At 33.3% G+C, this 12,792-nt stretch overlaps 2 protein-coding genes across 3 annotated transcripts; both read right to left on the reverse strand.

Moving 5' to 3' along the window:
• Positions 1 to 424: 424 nt before the first annotated feature.
• LOC110812591 (transcription factor bHLH143) lies at positions 425 to 4,403 on the reverse strand. Of its 2 annotated transcripts, XM_022039418.2 has the most exons (5): positions 4,236 to 4,403; positions 3,141 to 3,268; positions 2,436 to 3,034; positions 2,062 to 2,231; positions 425 to 1,962 (listed from the first exon to the last, which is right to left on the reverse strand). In XM_022039418.2, exon 5 carries the CDS (start codon positions 1,955 to 1,957, stop codon positions 863 to 865), a length of 1,095 nt encoding a protein of 364 aa, XP_021895110.1. In that variant the 5' UTR covers positions 1,958 to 1,962; positions 2,062 to 2,231; positions 2,436 to 3,034; positions 3,141 to 3,268; positions 4,236 to 4,403; the 3' UTR covers positions 425 to 862. The 2 variants fall into 2 exon arrangements, with proteins under 2 accessions (XP_021895110.1, XP_021895105.1); XM_022039413.2 differs by lacking the exon at positions 3,141 to 3,268.
• Positions 4,404 to 6,206: 1,803 nt separating this feature from the next.
• FKBP12 (FK506-binding protein 12) lies at positions 6,207 to 9,695 on the reverse strand. The gene is made up of 6 exons (XM_088223254.1): positions 9,559 to 9,695; positions 8,615 to 8,750; positions 7,698 to 7,731; positions 7,511 to 7,572; positions 7,252 to 7,304; positions 6,207 to 6,523 (listed from the first exon to the last, which is right to left on the reverse strand). Exons 2-6 carry the CDS (start codon positions 8,700 to 8,702, stop codon positions 6,422 to 6,424), a joined length of 339 nt encoding a protein of 112 aa, XP_088079380.1. The 5' UTR covers positions 8,703 to 8,750; positions 9,559 to 9,695; the 3' UTR covers positions 6,207 to 6,421.
• Between the last annotated feature and the right edge of the window lie 3,097 nt (positions 9,696 to 12,792).

Consider the following 12,792-nt stretch of genomic DNA (forward strand, 5'->3'; position numbering starts at 1 on the left):
CTTCACAAAAAAACAGCACATCAAATGCTTTTCTTCTTGATACAAGCGTGCAAATGTCACATAAAGAAGTCAATAAAATCATGACACAGCAGCAAACGCAGAAATACAGCCACAACTACAATTATCTCTCTCTCTCACTCACACACACACACATATATATACACATGTGTGCGTGTATATATATATATATATCCAATCATCCTAACAAACACTCAAATTTGAAAACAAACCAAGCTTTTCACTACATCATTCTATCAAAAATCTCATGGACCCCCCAAACTCATAAAAAGAAAAGAAAATTTTTCCTTCTTCAAATTTCTTTATCACAAGGGCCTAAAACACCAGCATGATGGGGTTTGAAGTTTTAAAAGAAGACAAAAGCATAAAATCAAAAGAAAGAAAGGCAGCATGATGGGACCCCATCTACCTAACGCGCATGCATTTATAACAAAGAGTTTTCAACACAAACAGTGCCCAGAGGGTCCTCTTTTTTTTACAGCACACACCACCACTCACACCCACTTACTACTCAAATCTTTCTTTAATAAATCAAAAAAAAGAAAAGACTTATGGATAATCATTTATGGTCAACACACAACCATCAAAGACTAAGTCTGTTATCATCCCCTTCACTACTTTACTCCCTTTATTCATCCATTATATACACATCCCTCATGGAAGATAATTAAAGGGGATGATTAAAGGCTACCCCACATCAGACCACAGCTCAATTTCATCAATCATTCAACCCAAGATTTCTTCAGGGTTAATTACCACTCTCATTTCTTTCCCCCTCCCTCTTTTCCACCCTTTACCCCAACATTCTACTGTTGGAAGGAAGAAGGGGAAGGAGTACCATAATTCAGTACCAGTTCACTCCTAAAGCACTGCCTTTGTGCTTTAACAACTTCAGGTAATCAATAGCTTCATCAAGAACAACCAGTGGGTCTTTTCCTTTAGCCCTAGGAATTATGCTCTCCAGAATTCTCAATGTACTGCGAATCTTATCATTTCTTAATCGCTTGTTACCTGGAATGGAACCCACTTCTTCTGTTTGGGCTTGGCCAATGTCATAGCTTGGTTCCACGTCATCATCATCCTCGTGGGATTCTTTTGATTTTACTGAATTTGCAGTGCCCACAAGTAATAATTCTCCGTACCCACCATCCAGCAGTTTTTGCCTTTTGTGAGGACCATCAGAGCTAGCGACCTCCTCCGTTATTTCCTCAAGCTGTTCTTGCTCATTGTAAGCTCCTTTGATTGTGACTGGAGAGTGACCAGTGCTCATGACTTCATCATCATCATTATCATTACCATATTCTTTACCACAATCTTCATCGTCATCCGAATAAAGTAACGCATTGATTTCTTCTGTGTCCTCATGCATTTCACTATCTTCACCATATAAATCATTCTCGTCAGATTCTTCATGAAAAATGGCCTCCTTGGGGGTGAATTGATCTACTTTGATTGTTTCGCCTTCATGCAAAATAGGACCGCACATAAGTTCTGTGACAGCAGCATTTGGACAGCGTGCAGGACATAGAAAACTACACAGTAGCCGTGTTTGATTCCCCGACTGATCAAAGATCACAAGTCGATTCTGGGAAGAACCAGATGTCACATGAGCTGCAGCAGCCTTTTCCTGGATCCCATAACGAAAAATGGGGTCCAATTCTTTGGGATACAGGTCCTTACCAGGTAACTTAGTCTGGAAGTGAGGCTGCATATATTGAAGCAACTTATGAGCTTCATGTTCTTCCTCTAACTTCAAATTGGGAATACAAGGACCTGCAGGCTTTGGTAATGTCATATTTACGGGGAATATGCCAGGATTTATAGCTCCAGGCAAGCATTCTGTTTGCCTGAACTCAGGAAGTGTGCTCATGCAATTTGCTTTACGAAATTGCCAATGGAAATTCTGTAGAGAAAGCCAAGAATTGTTGTCCTTAACCATCCAACCTGTAATCATTAAATTGAAAGAAAGAAAATTACCCCCAGAAGCAAAGACCACAGAGATGAACCAACATGATATTAGCACAAAACCTCCACCAAACGTACCAGGAAAGGGACAGAGCTTGTTCGGCAATGTTTAATTACTTGTAGAGTCTTTCAATAACAAAGAGAAAAAAGGAAAACAGAGAAAACTACAATGTCCAGCTTGATACTTCCAACGGAAACTCGGGACTAATCTACGTGACGGGTTTAAGCAAATGACGGAAGTACTCAGCCTGGTAAGACAGTGAAACAAACAGTACAATTATAACCTAAAATATCAAAATATTGAAAGCTCTTTAACAAAAACTGTATGAGAATTTAACATTTAAACAATGTTCACTAAAGTTTTATAGTTGAGAAAAGTGGATGTGCATATGGTTGCCTAACATAGAAAAAGCAAGTTAAGCTGCCATATGACGAACAGCTTCTGTGCTAACCTGACAACCCTGCATTGGTTGAAAGCATGCAATCACTCTAACTACAATCGTTGGTCTTCCAGCAATCCCATTCTCATACATTAACGCCCGAAACCTCGTCTGACTGGCTGCTTGGCACACCATAACTTCTTCTAGCCCTTGAGCAAACCAGTGGATCTATCCAAATAGAGGATTCAACAGAAAACAAATATCCTAAAACTTGCAAGGGACCAATCTAGATACAAAAATGAACCTTAGATGCAACTTGAATTGAGGAAGATAAAAGATAGAAACAACGATGAAAGCTGACAACAAGAACTGAGAACTCTCAAGTAGTTAGTGTTCTTTTAGCTAATCCGATAATGGTGACAGAAAAAGATGAAAAAGTGATCCGATCCCATGGGCAGCCAGTTAAAACAAGAAGCTAAAACAGAAACGGAAATCAAAGGCCCACTCAGTGAAGATATAATTCACAGAATAACCCTGCAATACAAATTTAAGCGGGCGACTTTGCGGAATACATTCACTAATAAACTTGACCAAGGCATGCTGTTTCTCTTGTATGTGCTATACAATTATCCAATAGATTCTTGCTGTATGGTGTCTAACCAATAGACTTCCTGCACATAAGAATCATACATTACATAAGTGAAATCCTTGAATTCCTCGAATATTAAAAGCAATAACATATTAGAAGTCTCAACAGGCAACAATTATACTACTAACCTATATTAGTTGGAGAGGAAAGGTACCAAAACACATGGAACAAATTTTCTAAATCCAGTGTTCGTAATTATATTTTCCATTTCACCTTTTGCCAATTCCACCATTATATGAGTTCTCACACGTGCTCTCTGTAACTAACAATACAAACTTAAATTCCACCTACTTTGTTGGTTCCAAGCAAAAGATCATAAATTTGAAAATTAGAAAGCACCAAATTAACAAGAAATAGAGATGTTTTTTTAATGTAAAACAGTAAAAAATATATTAAAGAATACCAAGAAATAGGAATTTCTTTTGAATGTAAAACAGTAAAAAATATATTAAAGAATACCAAGAAATAGGAATTTTTTTTAATGTAAAACAGTAAAAAATATATTAAAGAATACCAAGAAATGGGAATATGAGAGCGGGGGAAACTTGTTATGACATGATAATTAATCACCAAATGGATTGTTTATTTCTTTTGCTCTATACCCAATTTGACCTTTTATTTTTGTTTCCAACTGCCAATTGAGAGGAGGAAAAATTTCCCAAGAACCAAGAAAATGACAGAATTACTGACATGAAATGAAAAGCCAAATGAACTAAACCAGGGCATATACTTTAAAGAAAAGGAACAAGAAACCAACACATAAAGAGGGAATAAACTAACAAACAGAGACCTTACAGAAAATGAGGATGTTTATTGAGTTTTATTTCAATTCACCTGAAGAAAATCTGGCAAAGAATCACTAACTCGGTAAAGAAATCCGAAAGAAAAACAAAATCAAATTTTCCAAAAGGTTTTTCTCAGCGAGCCAAACAAAAGTTAGGCAAACACACGAAATAGCGCCAAAGGAAAAAAAAAACCCAAAAATGAAATAATATGAAGATACGAAAATTAAAAAGAAAAAGAAAATGAAATCCAGTTTCCCTCTCCTCCTCATCATCCCAAATTCTCTCCGCATCCGGATAGAAAAACATAAAAAAGAAAAAGAAAAACCACCAAGCGTAGGGAGAAGAACAAACACGAAGGCGGAGAAAAAACCATATACATATACATGTACTTATATATAAGCACAAGAACGAGTAAAGAATTGAAATAAAGATACTTACGGTGAAGATGAAAGTAATTTGAATCAGATCCAAAGAGAGAGGCGCCTCAGCGGAAAGAATCTTAAAGTCTAGCAGGCTAACGGAAGAGGAAGAAAAAGAAGAAGAATGAAGGAAAAGAGGTGAACAGTTGGAAGGGAAGAAGACGAAGGCGCGTCTAAAAAAGTAAGAAGGTGAAGACAGGGTGAAATTTTATAAAGACTTCATTTAAAAAAAAAAAAAAGAAAAAAAAAAGGAAAATAGTAAAAGACAATTTTGCCCCTCCAAGTAGAGGAGCCCAGGCAGGCAATCGCATGTTGCAATTGCACGCCTGGTTTCTCAAAATGCCTTTTTAATTTTAATTTTACTTAAAATTTTTGAGATGTGAAAATATTTATAATTTTAACTTAAAATACATTAAAATTATTTTATTTATATTATTATCATGATACTTACGTCCTTATATTATATAAATTAAACACTTATTTCAAAATTACTTAGAGCAATAAATTATTTTAATTATAAAGAACTAATTTTACATAATAATAATTTATTAGGCTTAATTAAAATTTTAGGCAAATCAAAACGTATAAGTTATTTATTTATCTGTGATATTAATATTAATATAATTTTTTTATTAAATAATTATATTTAAGATTTTAGAATTCCATTTTTTTTTTTTTTTTGTCATGCTAATTCTAGAAACTACTGGCACTGAAAGATATACAAACAAAATTTGGAGGTACACACGTGTATAGGATCGATTTGATATAAAATTATATCAATTCTTAGGATCCTGATTGATCCAATCGGTGCCGTTGGATTTCAAATCAATTTTTATATTAATCTTGATTGATTCGACGGATTAAGATATTTTAATTATTGAAAATGGGTTTTAAATGAACAAAAAAGAGTTTTTTTTTTTTTAATGTGTTTTTATATGATTAAGAAATGATTACTTATTTTTTAAAAAACAAATAGTAATTTACTTTTTAAAAAAAAAAAAAAAACTATTTATTTACACGACAAATTCTTACACATGCTTGAAATTACTAATATTCAAATAAATTAACAATCAAATATTAGTTAGAGTTTATAGAAATTTTTTTTTTTATTTACCGACGACTATATAAATGTATATTATTAAATTAAATCAAATATATCTCCAACTTTTATTCAGAATACCAGAATATATATATATATATATTAAAGAAATTAAAATTCCATAATGTGTTGTTGATTGGGATGGAATTTTGCAGGAAATCAGGGATTCCCCCCTAATCTTTTGGATAGCACCTAAATGAATAATTAATTAATCAATAATTTTCACTTTTAAAAGTGTCATTAGTTTATAAGAACCCAAAAAAGAAAATGTTTTTTTTTCACAAACCGAAAATCAATTATTTAAGATATTAGTAGTAAAGTTTTGAAGAAAGAAAGAAAATGGAAATTAGAGAAAAGTAAAATAATAATAATAAAAATAAAAATAAAAATAAAAGCTAATGATTAAAGAACAGTAAGAGGCATGATTTTTTGCCCAATTAGTGCTTGATGCCTGCAATTCCTCTCGAGTGTTTGTTTGTTGAGTGGCCACAACTCACAATTAATCATAACTTGATCCCCTATTATTATATTAACCTAAACCAAATATTAACTTCTCATTTCAACTCTTCTTTTTCATTTGCTTTAAATCTTGTTTTTATTATCTAGTGTTTTAAGGATTAGTTGCTAATACTAATTAGTTTGTACAGCTTTTTGTTTCTGTGATCAATCAATTTCTCAAGAAATTCCTCAACATTTCAACCAAATCTCTACAATATTTCATATCTAATCTCTGCAGATCATCTCATCATTCCTCTTCACATCATATTCTAGTTCTTCCTATCTATTCTTCACCCCATCATTCTGGTGGTTAATCGGGAGGGATACACGAAATAGGATGACCCTTAATATATAAGGAAGTAGGAACGAGTAATAGAGCAAAATGTCTAGAAGTTGAACAAGTAATTTTCAGTTACTGTCATTGCCATTATCTATCTAGTTTTGCTAAAAAGAGTTGCGAAAGTATTATTATTATCTAAAAGATCATTCCTCCGATGTATTCGTTTTATCAAATGTCAGAAAAGATAACACATACAAATCCCGACGCCTTAATTATTTGGAGCATCCATACGGCTTTTCCAGGCAGTTACCAGATCCTAACGAGGAACTCACTGGAGATGAAGGACTTCAATCTCAAAATCCAAATTTGAGTTAGGTTGTATTCCCCATGCTGGAAATCCACCGGCTCCATATGCATAATCAGGAGTGCACTGTAAAACATAAATTCATTCAAAAGTATTATTTCACTTTTAAAAATGATAAACTTGCCATTTATGAAATCCAGACGGGCAAGCCAATTGAATGAGTAATTTTGTGATATAGATAAATTTACTGTAAAAGCAGAAATCAAAATTAACAATTTTCTTTAACTGCTGTGACAGACATCAAAAAACAAAGTAAACCAGCCTCAAAACAAATCAATAACCGTCATCACCCAATAAAATCTAATATAATCATTTGGGTTTTTTTCTTTGTGCGTGTGGTGGGGGGGGTGAGGGGAGGGGAGTATTGGAAGAGATAGCACAAAATCATTTCTAGAGCAGCATTTATGAAATACCATGTCCCCTTGACTTCTTCAAGTAATTTGGCAGAATTTATATGTTGAAATTCTGGAGTAAAAAGAAGTGAAAAATATATTCAACAAGTTAAAGCTTATTTTCTACTTGAAAAAAGGAATATCAATTTTGGATGAACCAGTATAAAAATCTTATTATTAGCACACATGTTTAAGAAAATGAGCCTTTTTCGGGTAAGAATCAAATAAGATAAACTTAACAGCAACAAAACTGAGGATTGGAAACAAAAGTAATTTTTTGTGTAAGCATAATGTCCTTCTCAATTCTCTAAAAGCTCCCACAAACACACACACTCACACGCACACAAAAACCACACTATTAGCATCATGAAATATAATAACTAATCAGGATGGCACTAGTACCCGCAGACGAGCAACCTCTCCCACTTGCATTCCCATTACACCTTCATCCCATCCTGCATAACATTTGGTGAATAAATTATCCAAATTCATTTAAAGGAGAGTCAGCATGCAAACAAAATAAGAAGTAACAGGGTAAATATTAAATAAAATACACTACCATTATCCTGCAAAATGAAAAAAAAAAAAGTTCTTTCTTTGAAAAAGTACGAACTTTGAACTCTCAGCATGACATTAACAAATAAATTAATCATATAACAACCTTTAATAACAGAGCCTTTCCCAATCTGGAAGGTGAAAGGCTTCTGACCAGCATCCTTGGTGCTAAAAGAGAAAACAACAGATTAGAAAAGTTCAACCTTCATACATGAAAGCTTAGAAGAAAGATATGGTGATTTTCAAGTTGAGAAGTCCCAGATCTATTGAAAAGACAACAAGAAGATGCTCACCTCCAAAATTTTTTAGATAAATCACCATTTTTACCTGCAACAAAAAAGTCAGAACAAATAAAAATTTTATTTTTTTGAAAAAAGAGTAAGCTCTTTTCAATTCCGACCAAATGAGAGTAAGAATGAGTGTCTGCCTCGTGTCATTATCACAGTCAATTTTACATGTAAGTACGAGTGTAGAATCTCTAAAGTGCTGATCATTGTCATTGATCAGTACGCGCGAATGAAAATCACGAGTTGGGAAGGTAGACTAAGACAACATAAGGTGGGATACCAAATAAAAATGTGTTTGTTTTTATCCTTTTACATCTCAAGTAATTAATGAAATATTGTGGAAAGACTAAGGAAGATGCTCAAGAACTAATCGAATTTTCTTATGGATAAGAATTTTACTGCCAATGCTTGGTGTTGTCCCATGATAATAAGACGTCAATCAAAGAGAAATCATAAAATGGTAAAACTAATGCACTGTGTTGTTTAAGAAATTGATTTTGCTTGTGGATAAAATATTCATCAAGACACAAATTTACTATCAACAAGGCAACACTTTCCTCTCAGTATTGTCTCCAAAAACCAAAGAAACTGATGAGATTTAAAACCTTAAGGGATCAACTTGGAAGATGATATCATATTTATCAACAAGAATGTCTCAACTTGGGATTAAAAGGAATAATCGCAAATTAAACCAGCATTTCTAAAGATAACTTGTTGGAAATCAAGTAAATCATACTATAGCTTCTTAGTCATGAGAATATCTGGTCATATTGGACTAAGCTCGCAGATGTCAATTTCTGTAAGTTAACCACAAATTGAAATAGTAAGTGTAGTGTATCTCACGACATCAATTATGTAAGTTCCTCGCGTTTTGCCATAGTTATGCATCCACATATTAATTGTAAAAGCGAACAGAGATATACCAAAACCAGTGCAGTGAACAGTGACCATCTGACCAGCAACTGGTTTGGGACCAATTCCAGCTCTCAAGACTTGCTTTTCTATTCCCATCTCTTCAATATGCTTTGAGTCTAACAAATGGATCTAGGGTTTCTGTCCCTACAGGTCAAGGACAAAGGTCAGTAAACTTAAAACCAAATTTGCGAAATGTCAAAAGGAGTTTCTCAACTTAATGTATGATACAGTCGATACAATAATCAATAATTTGCTACATCTGCAAATGTAAGGCAAGAGCACTGCCCTTAACAAACAAAATAATAATACTGGAGCTCTTTTTTTCATTTCCATTATCTGGATTACCAAACTTGAGCTACTTAACTTGAGATTCATTGACCATTGTATTCTAGTTAGTTGTTCCTGTCAACAGCCACACCAAAATTTCAAGTTTCCACTATTCATGAAGAGAGATGTTCAACAGTTGACAAAGTAAAATTTTTCACATTCTACAATCCCACGTTTCAATATTACCATAAAACCCAAACTAAAATTCTGTATAATATAAACCGCCAAGATAAATTGAACCTTATCTCTTATATCGAGTTGGAAACAAATAAATTCCACGAAGAATTTTTAGTGAATTTATTACAAATCCATATTTATATTTCTGAGGAGTTGAAAACAATGGACCCAAAAGTGAACATCTGGAATTGAACTCTGATGATGAAAAATTTGGAAATGAACTTCAGAAATGCTTCAGATATTAACAGAGGACGATAAGCCAATGGAATCTAGGAAGTCGAAACCAACAAAACCCCATAACATTCAGTCAGATTGAGTTTCAGGGAAGTGATGGATTGATGGTGTGAACCCTAAAGTTAGTGGCAGAGAAGCTGCAATTACAGCAGATCGAATAAAAACAAAACTTGTTGCGTGTTCTCGGTAACCAAACAGAGGAGAAAGAGAATACCTGTTTTTGCAGGAACCAAGTCTCGGGCGCCACAGCAGCTACACACGCTTCCCTGTCCGTCTCTCCTAACCCTTCTTTAATCAATAGAAACTTACAGGCGATTAGATTTATCTCAGAAACAAAAAAAATAATAATAATAATAATAAATCAAGCGGTTAATTTCTGCGCAATGTATCAAAGTAAAACTGTAAGAATACAACACCGTAATCTTTTAACGTTCGGGTAAAAATAAAAAAATATCCTAACAATTCTAATAAATAAAAAAATAATCTTTTAATGTATCAAAGTAAAATACATTTTTAGTATTTTTGTTTTTTTTATTAAAATATGAATTTAATATTAAATATATTATTATTATTATTATTAAAATATTATTTAATGTATAAAATGCATAAATGTTTATTTTTTATTAAAATATAAATTTAATATTGACTATATTATTATTAATATAATAGCTAATCAGAAAGGTCAAAAGCAAGGCAGTTTTTTCAAGGGAAACTTGGTTTAGAAGGTGAACAAACTATATCTAACAACAATAATAATAATAATAACACTCATTCACCAACTCTCATGTTATATAAACCCGAAAATCTCCTTCAATTTTCCATACAAACCAACTTATCATCAAAGATTTGATTGATTTCGATATCATTCGTTCCGAAAATCTTGCTTCTGAATAATTACATTTGGCAATCATGGTCTCTTCTCGTAGTTTCTTTGTGTTAATTTTATTTATCACTTTATCATGTTCAAATATGAATCCATGCTTCGCGGGCCGTCATCTTCTCCAAATACCACCACTTCCACCGATGCCAAGTCTTCCTCGGCCTCAACCAATTCTGCCACCATTGCCTTCGATGCCTAATCTACCGCAGCCAAGTTTGCCTTCACTTCCTACAATTCCCAACAATCTCCCACAGCTGACATTGCCTCCACTCCCCAGCAATCTTCCTTCTCTCCCCACCATCCCAACTACAATTCCCTCTATCCCACTCCTCTCACCTCCTCCTGCTACAACCAGTCCTTGATTAACCTATACACACACACACACACACACACACACGGATATACCTATAAATATTGTTTCTCTTCTATGCGTGACCTGCACTAGCTACCAGTTTGAGTATTTTCTTTTGTATTTTTCTTTATCATTTTTTAAAGTTGAGATTATATATTTATGCCATGTATGAGCTTGGCAGCTGCTTTATTGGCTTGCTATTTAACCGTTGTACTTCAGTGTGTTTTTAATTATACTATATGGGCATACTTGATATTATATATATACATATGGGTCTACTTTATAAATATGCATGCACTCATATTTTTCATTTCTGCTTAGCTTCTTTTTTCTCCTGCAATTTCCCTTTTCTGTGATCTTCAAGATTTTAATACGAAGAAAGACTTGCAAAGGTTCCTAATTTCCAACGATCAACCTTCTCAATTTGTTATGATTATGAAAGTATACATAAATTCATTACATAATTTAAAATGAAACTCTACGTGATTCTATTAATATTTTCTCTCGACAATTTTTCTTTGTCGGGAAAAAAAAATATTTAAGCATCTCCTTCTCGATCTACACATTATTCATTTTCTGATAAACTCATTTCAACTAATAATCTGCTATATAATAAAAAAAAAACTCTTATTCTAATAACACTAATTGCTTGGTTCTAAATTCTAATATACTATTTGATCACAAACGAAGTTGATGTTAATTAAGGATATTGCTAATATTCTCAATTCTCATAATAAATATTTTCAAACATTATCAAATTGAAATCCTTCTATAAGTTCGAGATTTGATTCAATTTGTCAAATTGTTCCATTACGCTTAAATATAATATGGAAGGAGATACGAAGACATGAGAAATAAATTTATGCTAAAATATCTCAAAAAAGTTCATTTGATTAGTGATGAATTAGCTAGTTGAGAATGATGTCTTCCAATTACTAAATCCAATATAATGATTTTCGAAAATTTGATTTTGACTATTTCTCTTTAATTATGACACTGAATCTATGTGAGCGTTCTATTCTATTTTATAAAATATCTTTATTACATTAAAAAAAATTGTAATAATATAAGATCATTATTATCATTATTTTACCATGGATATGTTGCAGGTGCTAGTCATTAGGAATGACATCTTATATAAGAATCCGCTTAATTCAACATGCTCAAATTTGATCTGGTAGTTCTTTTATTAAAGTACGGGTTTGAATTAGTGGAAAAAGAGGGAAAAGAGAAAGGGGGGTGCGTTCGGTTTATCCTACCAAAACTCGTCCTGTAATACCCAAATTAATTTTTTATGTAATTTAAATTAATTTGTAAATGTAATTTTTTAAATTTTTTAATTTTAATTTAGTGTAAAAATGAAGAAAATTTGAAGGATGACGAAATTGAAAATAATTTTGGAAAAAATGGGTGAAAATTCAGGTTCTAATGATATTTTTGAAAGAAAAATCGAAAACTGGAAGTCAAAAATGCAATTTAAAAAAACTGTGTCACATAGGATACCCAGTAAGCAGCTTCAACAAACCAAAATGCGCCGCGTGGCAACAGAAGCTGATGTGGTGTCACGCAGGAGGCCACACAGGCGATCTGTGTGCCTGCGATCGAACGGCCAAGATGCGTGCACTCCCCAGACGCGATCGGACGGTCAAATTTGATCTAGTAGTTCTTTCATTGAAGTACGGGTTTGGATTAGTGGAAAAGGAGAGAAAAGAGAAAGGGGGGTGCGTTCAGTTTATCCTACCAAAACTCGTCCTGTAATACCCAAATTAATTTTTTATGTAATTCAAATTAATTTGTAAATGTAATTTTTTAATTTTAATTTAGTGTAAAAATAAAGAAAATAGGTGAATGATAAAATTGAAAATAATTTTGAAAAAAATGGTAAACATTTGGGTTTGGGGGTATTTTTGAAATAAAAATCGAAAATTATAGGTCTAAACGTAATTAAAAAAAATTGTACCACGTAAGACCGCCAAATCTGCAGCCCCGACGAACTGGAGAGCGCTGCATGGCAAGTTACGCTGACTCAATGCCACGTGGGAGGCCACACTGACAATTCGCGTGTCTGCGATCGGATGATCGAAATCAAACGCGATAAACGGTTCAGATTTAAGGGAGATGAGTATAGATATCTCACTTCACACTGAACCATAATCCTAGCTAACTGCCCTCCCGCTGTAGAAAAAGAACCAGTCGCAGGAGAAGGGAGCCGACTA

Source organism: Carica papaya, chromosome 6 (genome assembly GCF_054855325.1).
Source record: "Carica papaya isolate Zhongbai chromosome 6, ASM5485532v1, whole genome shotgun sequence".
Lineage (NCBI taxonomy): Eukaryota > Viridiplantae > Streptophyta > Magnoliopsida > Brassicales > Caricaceae > Carica > Carica papaya.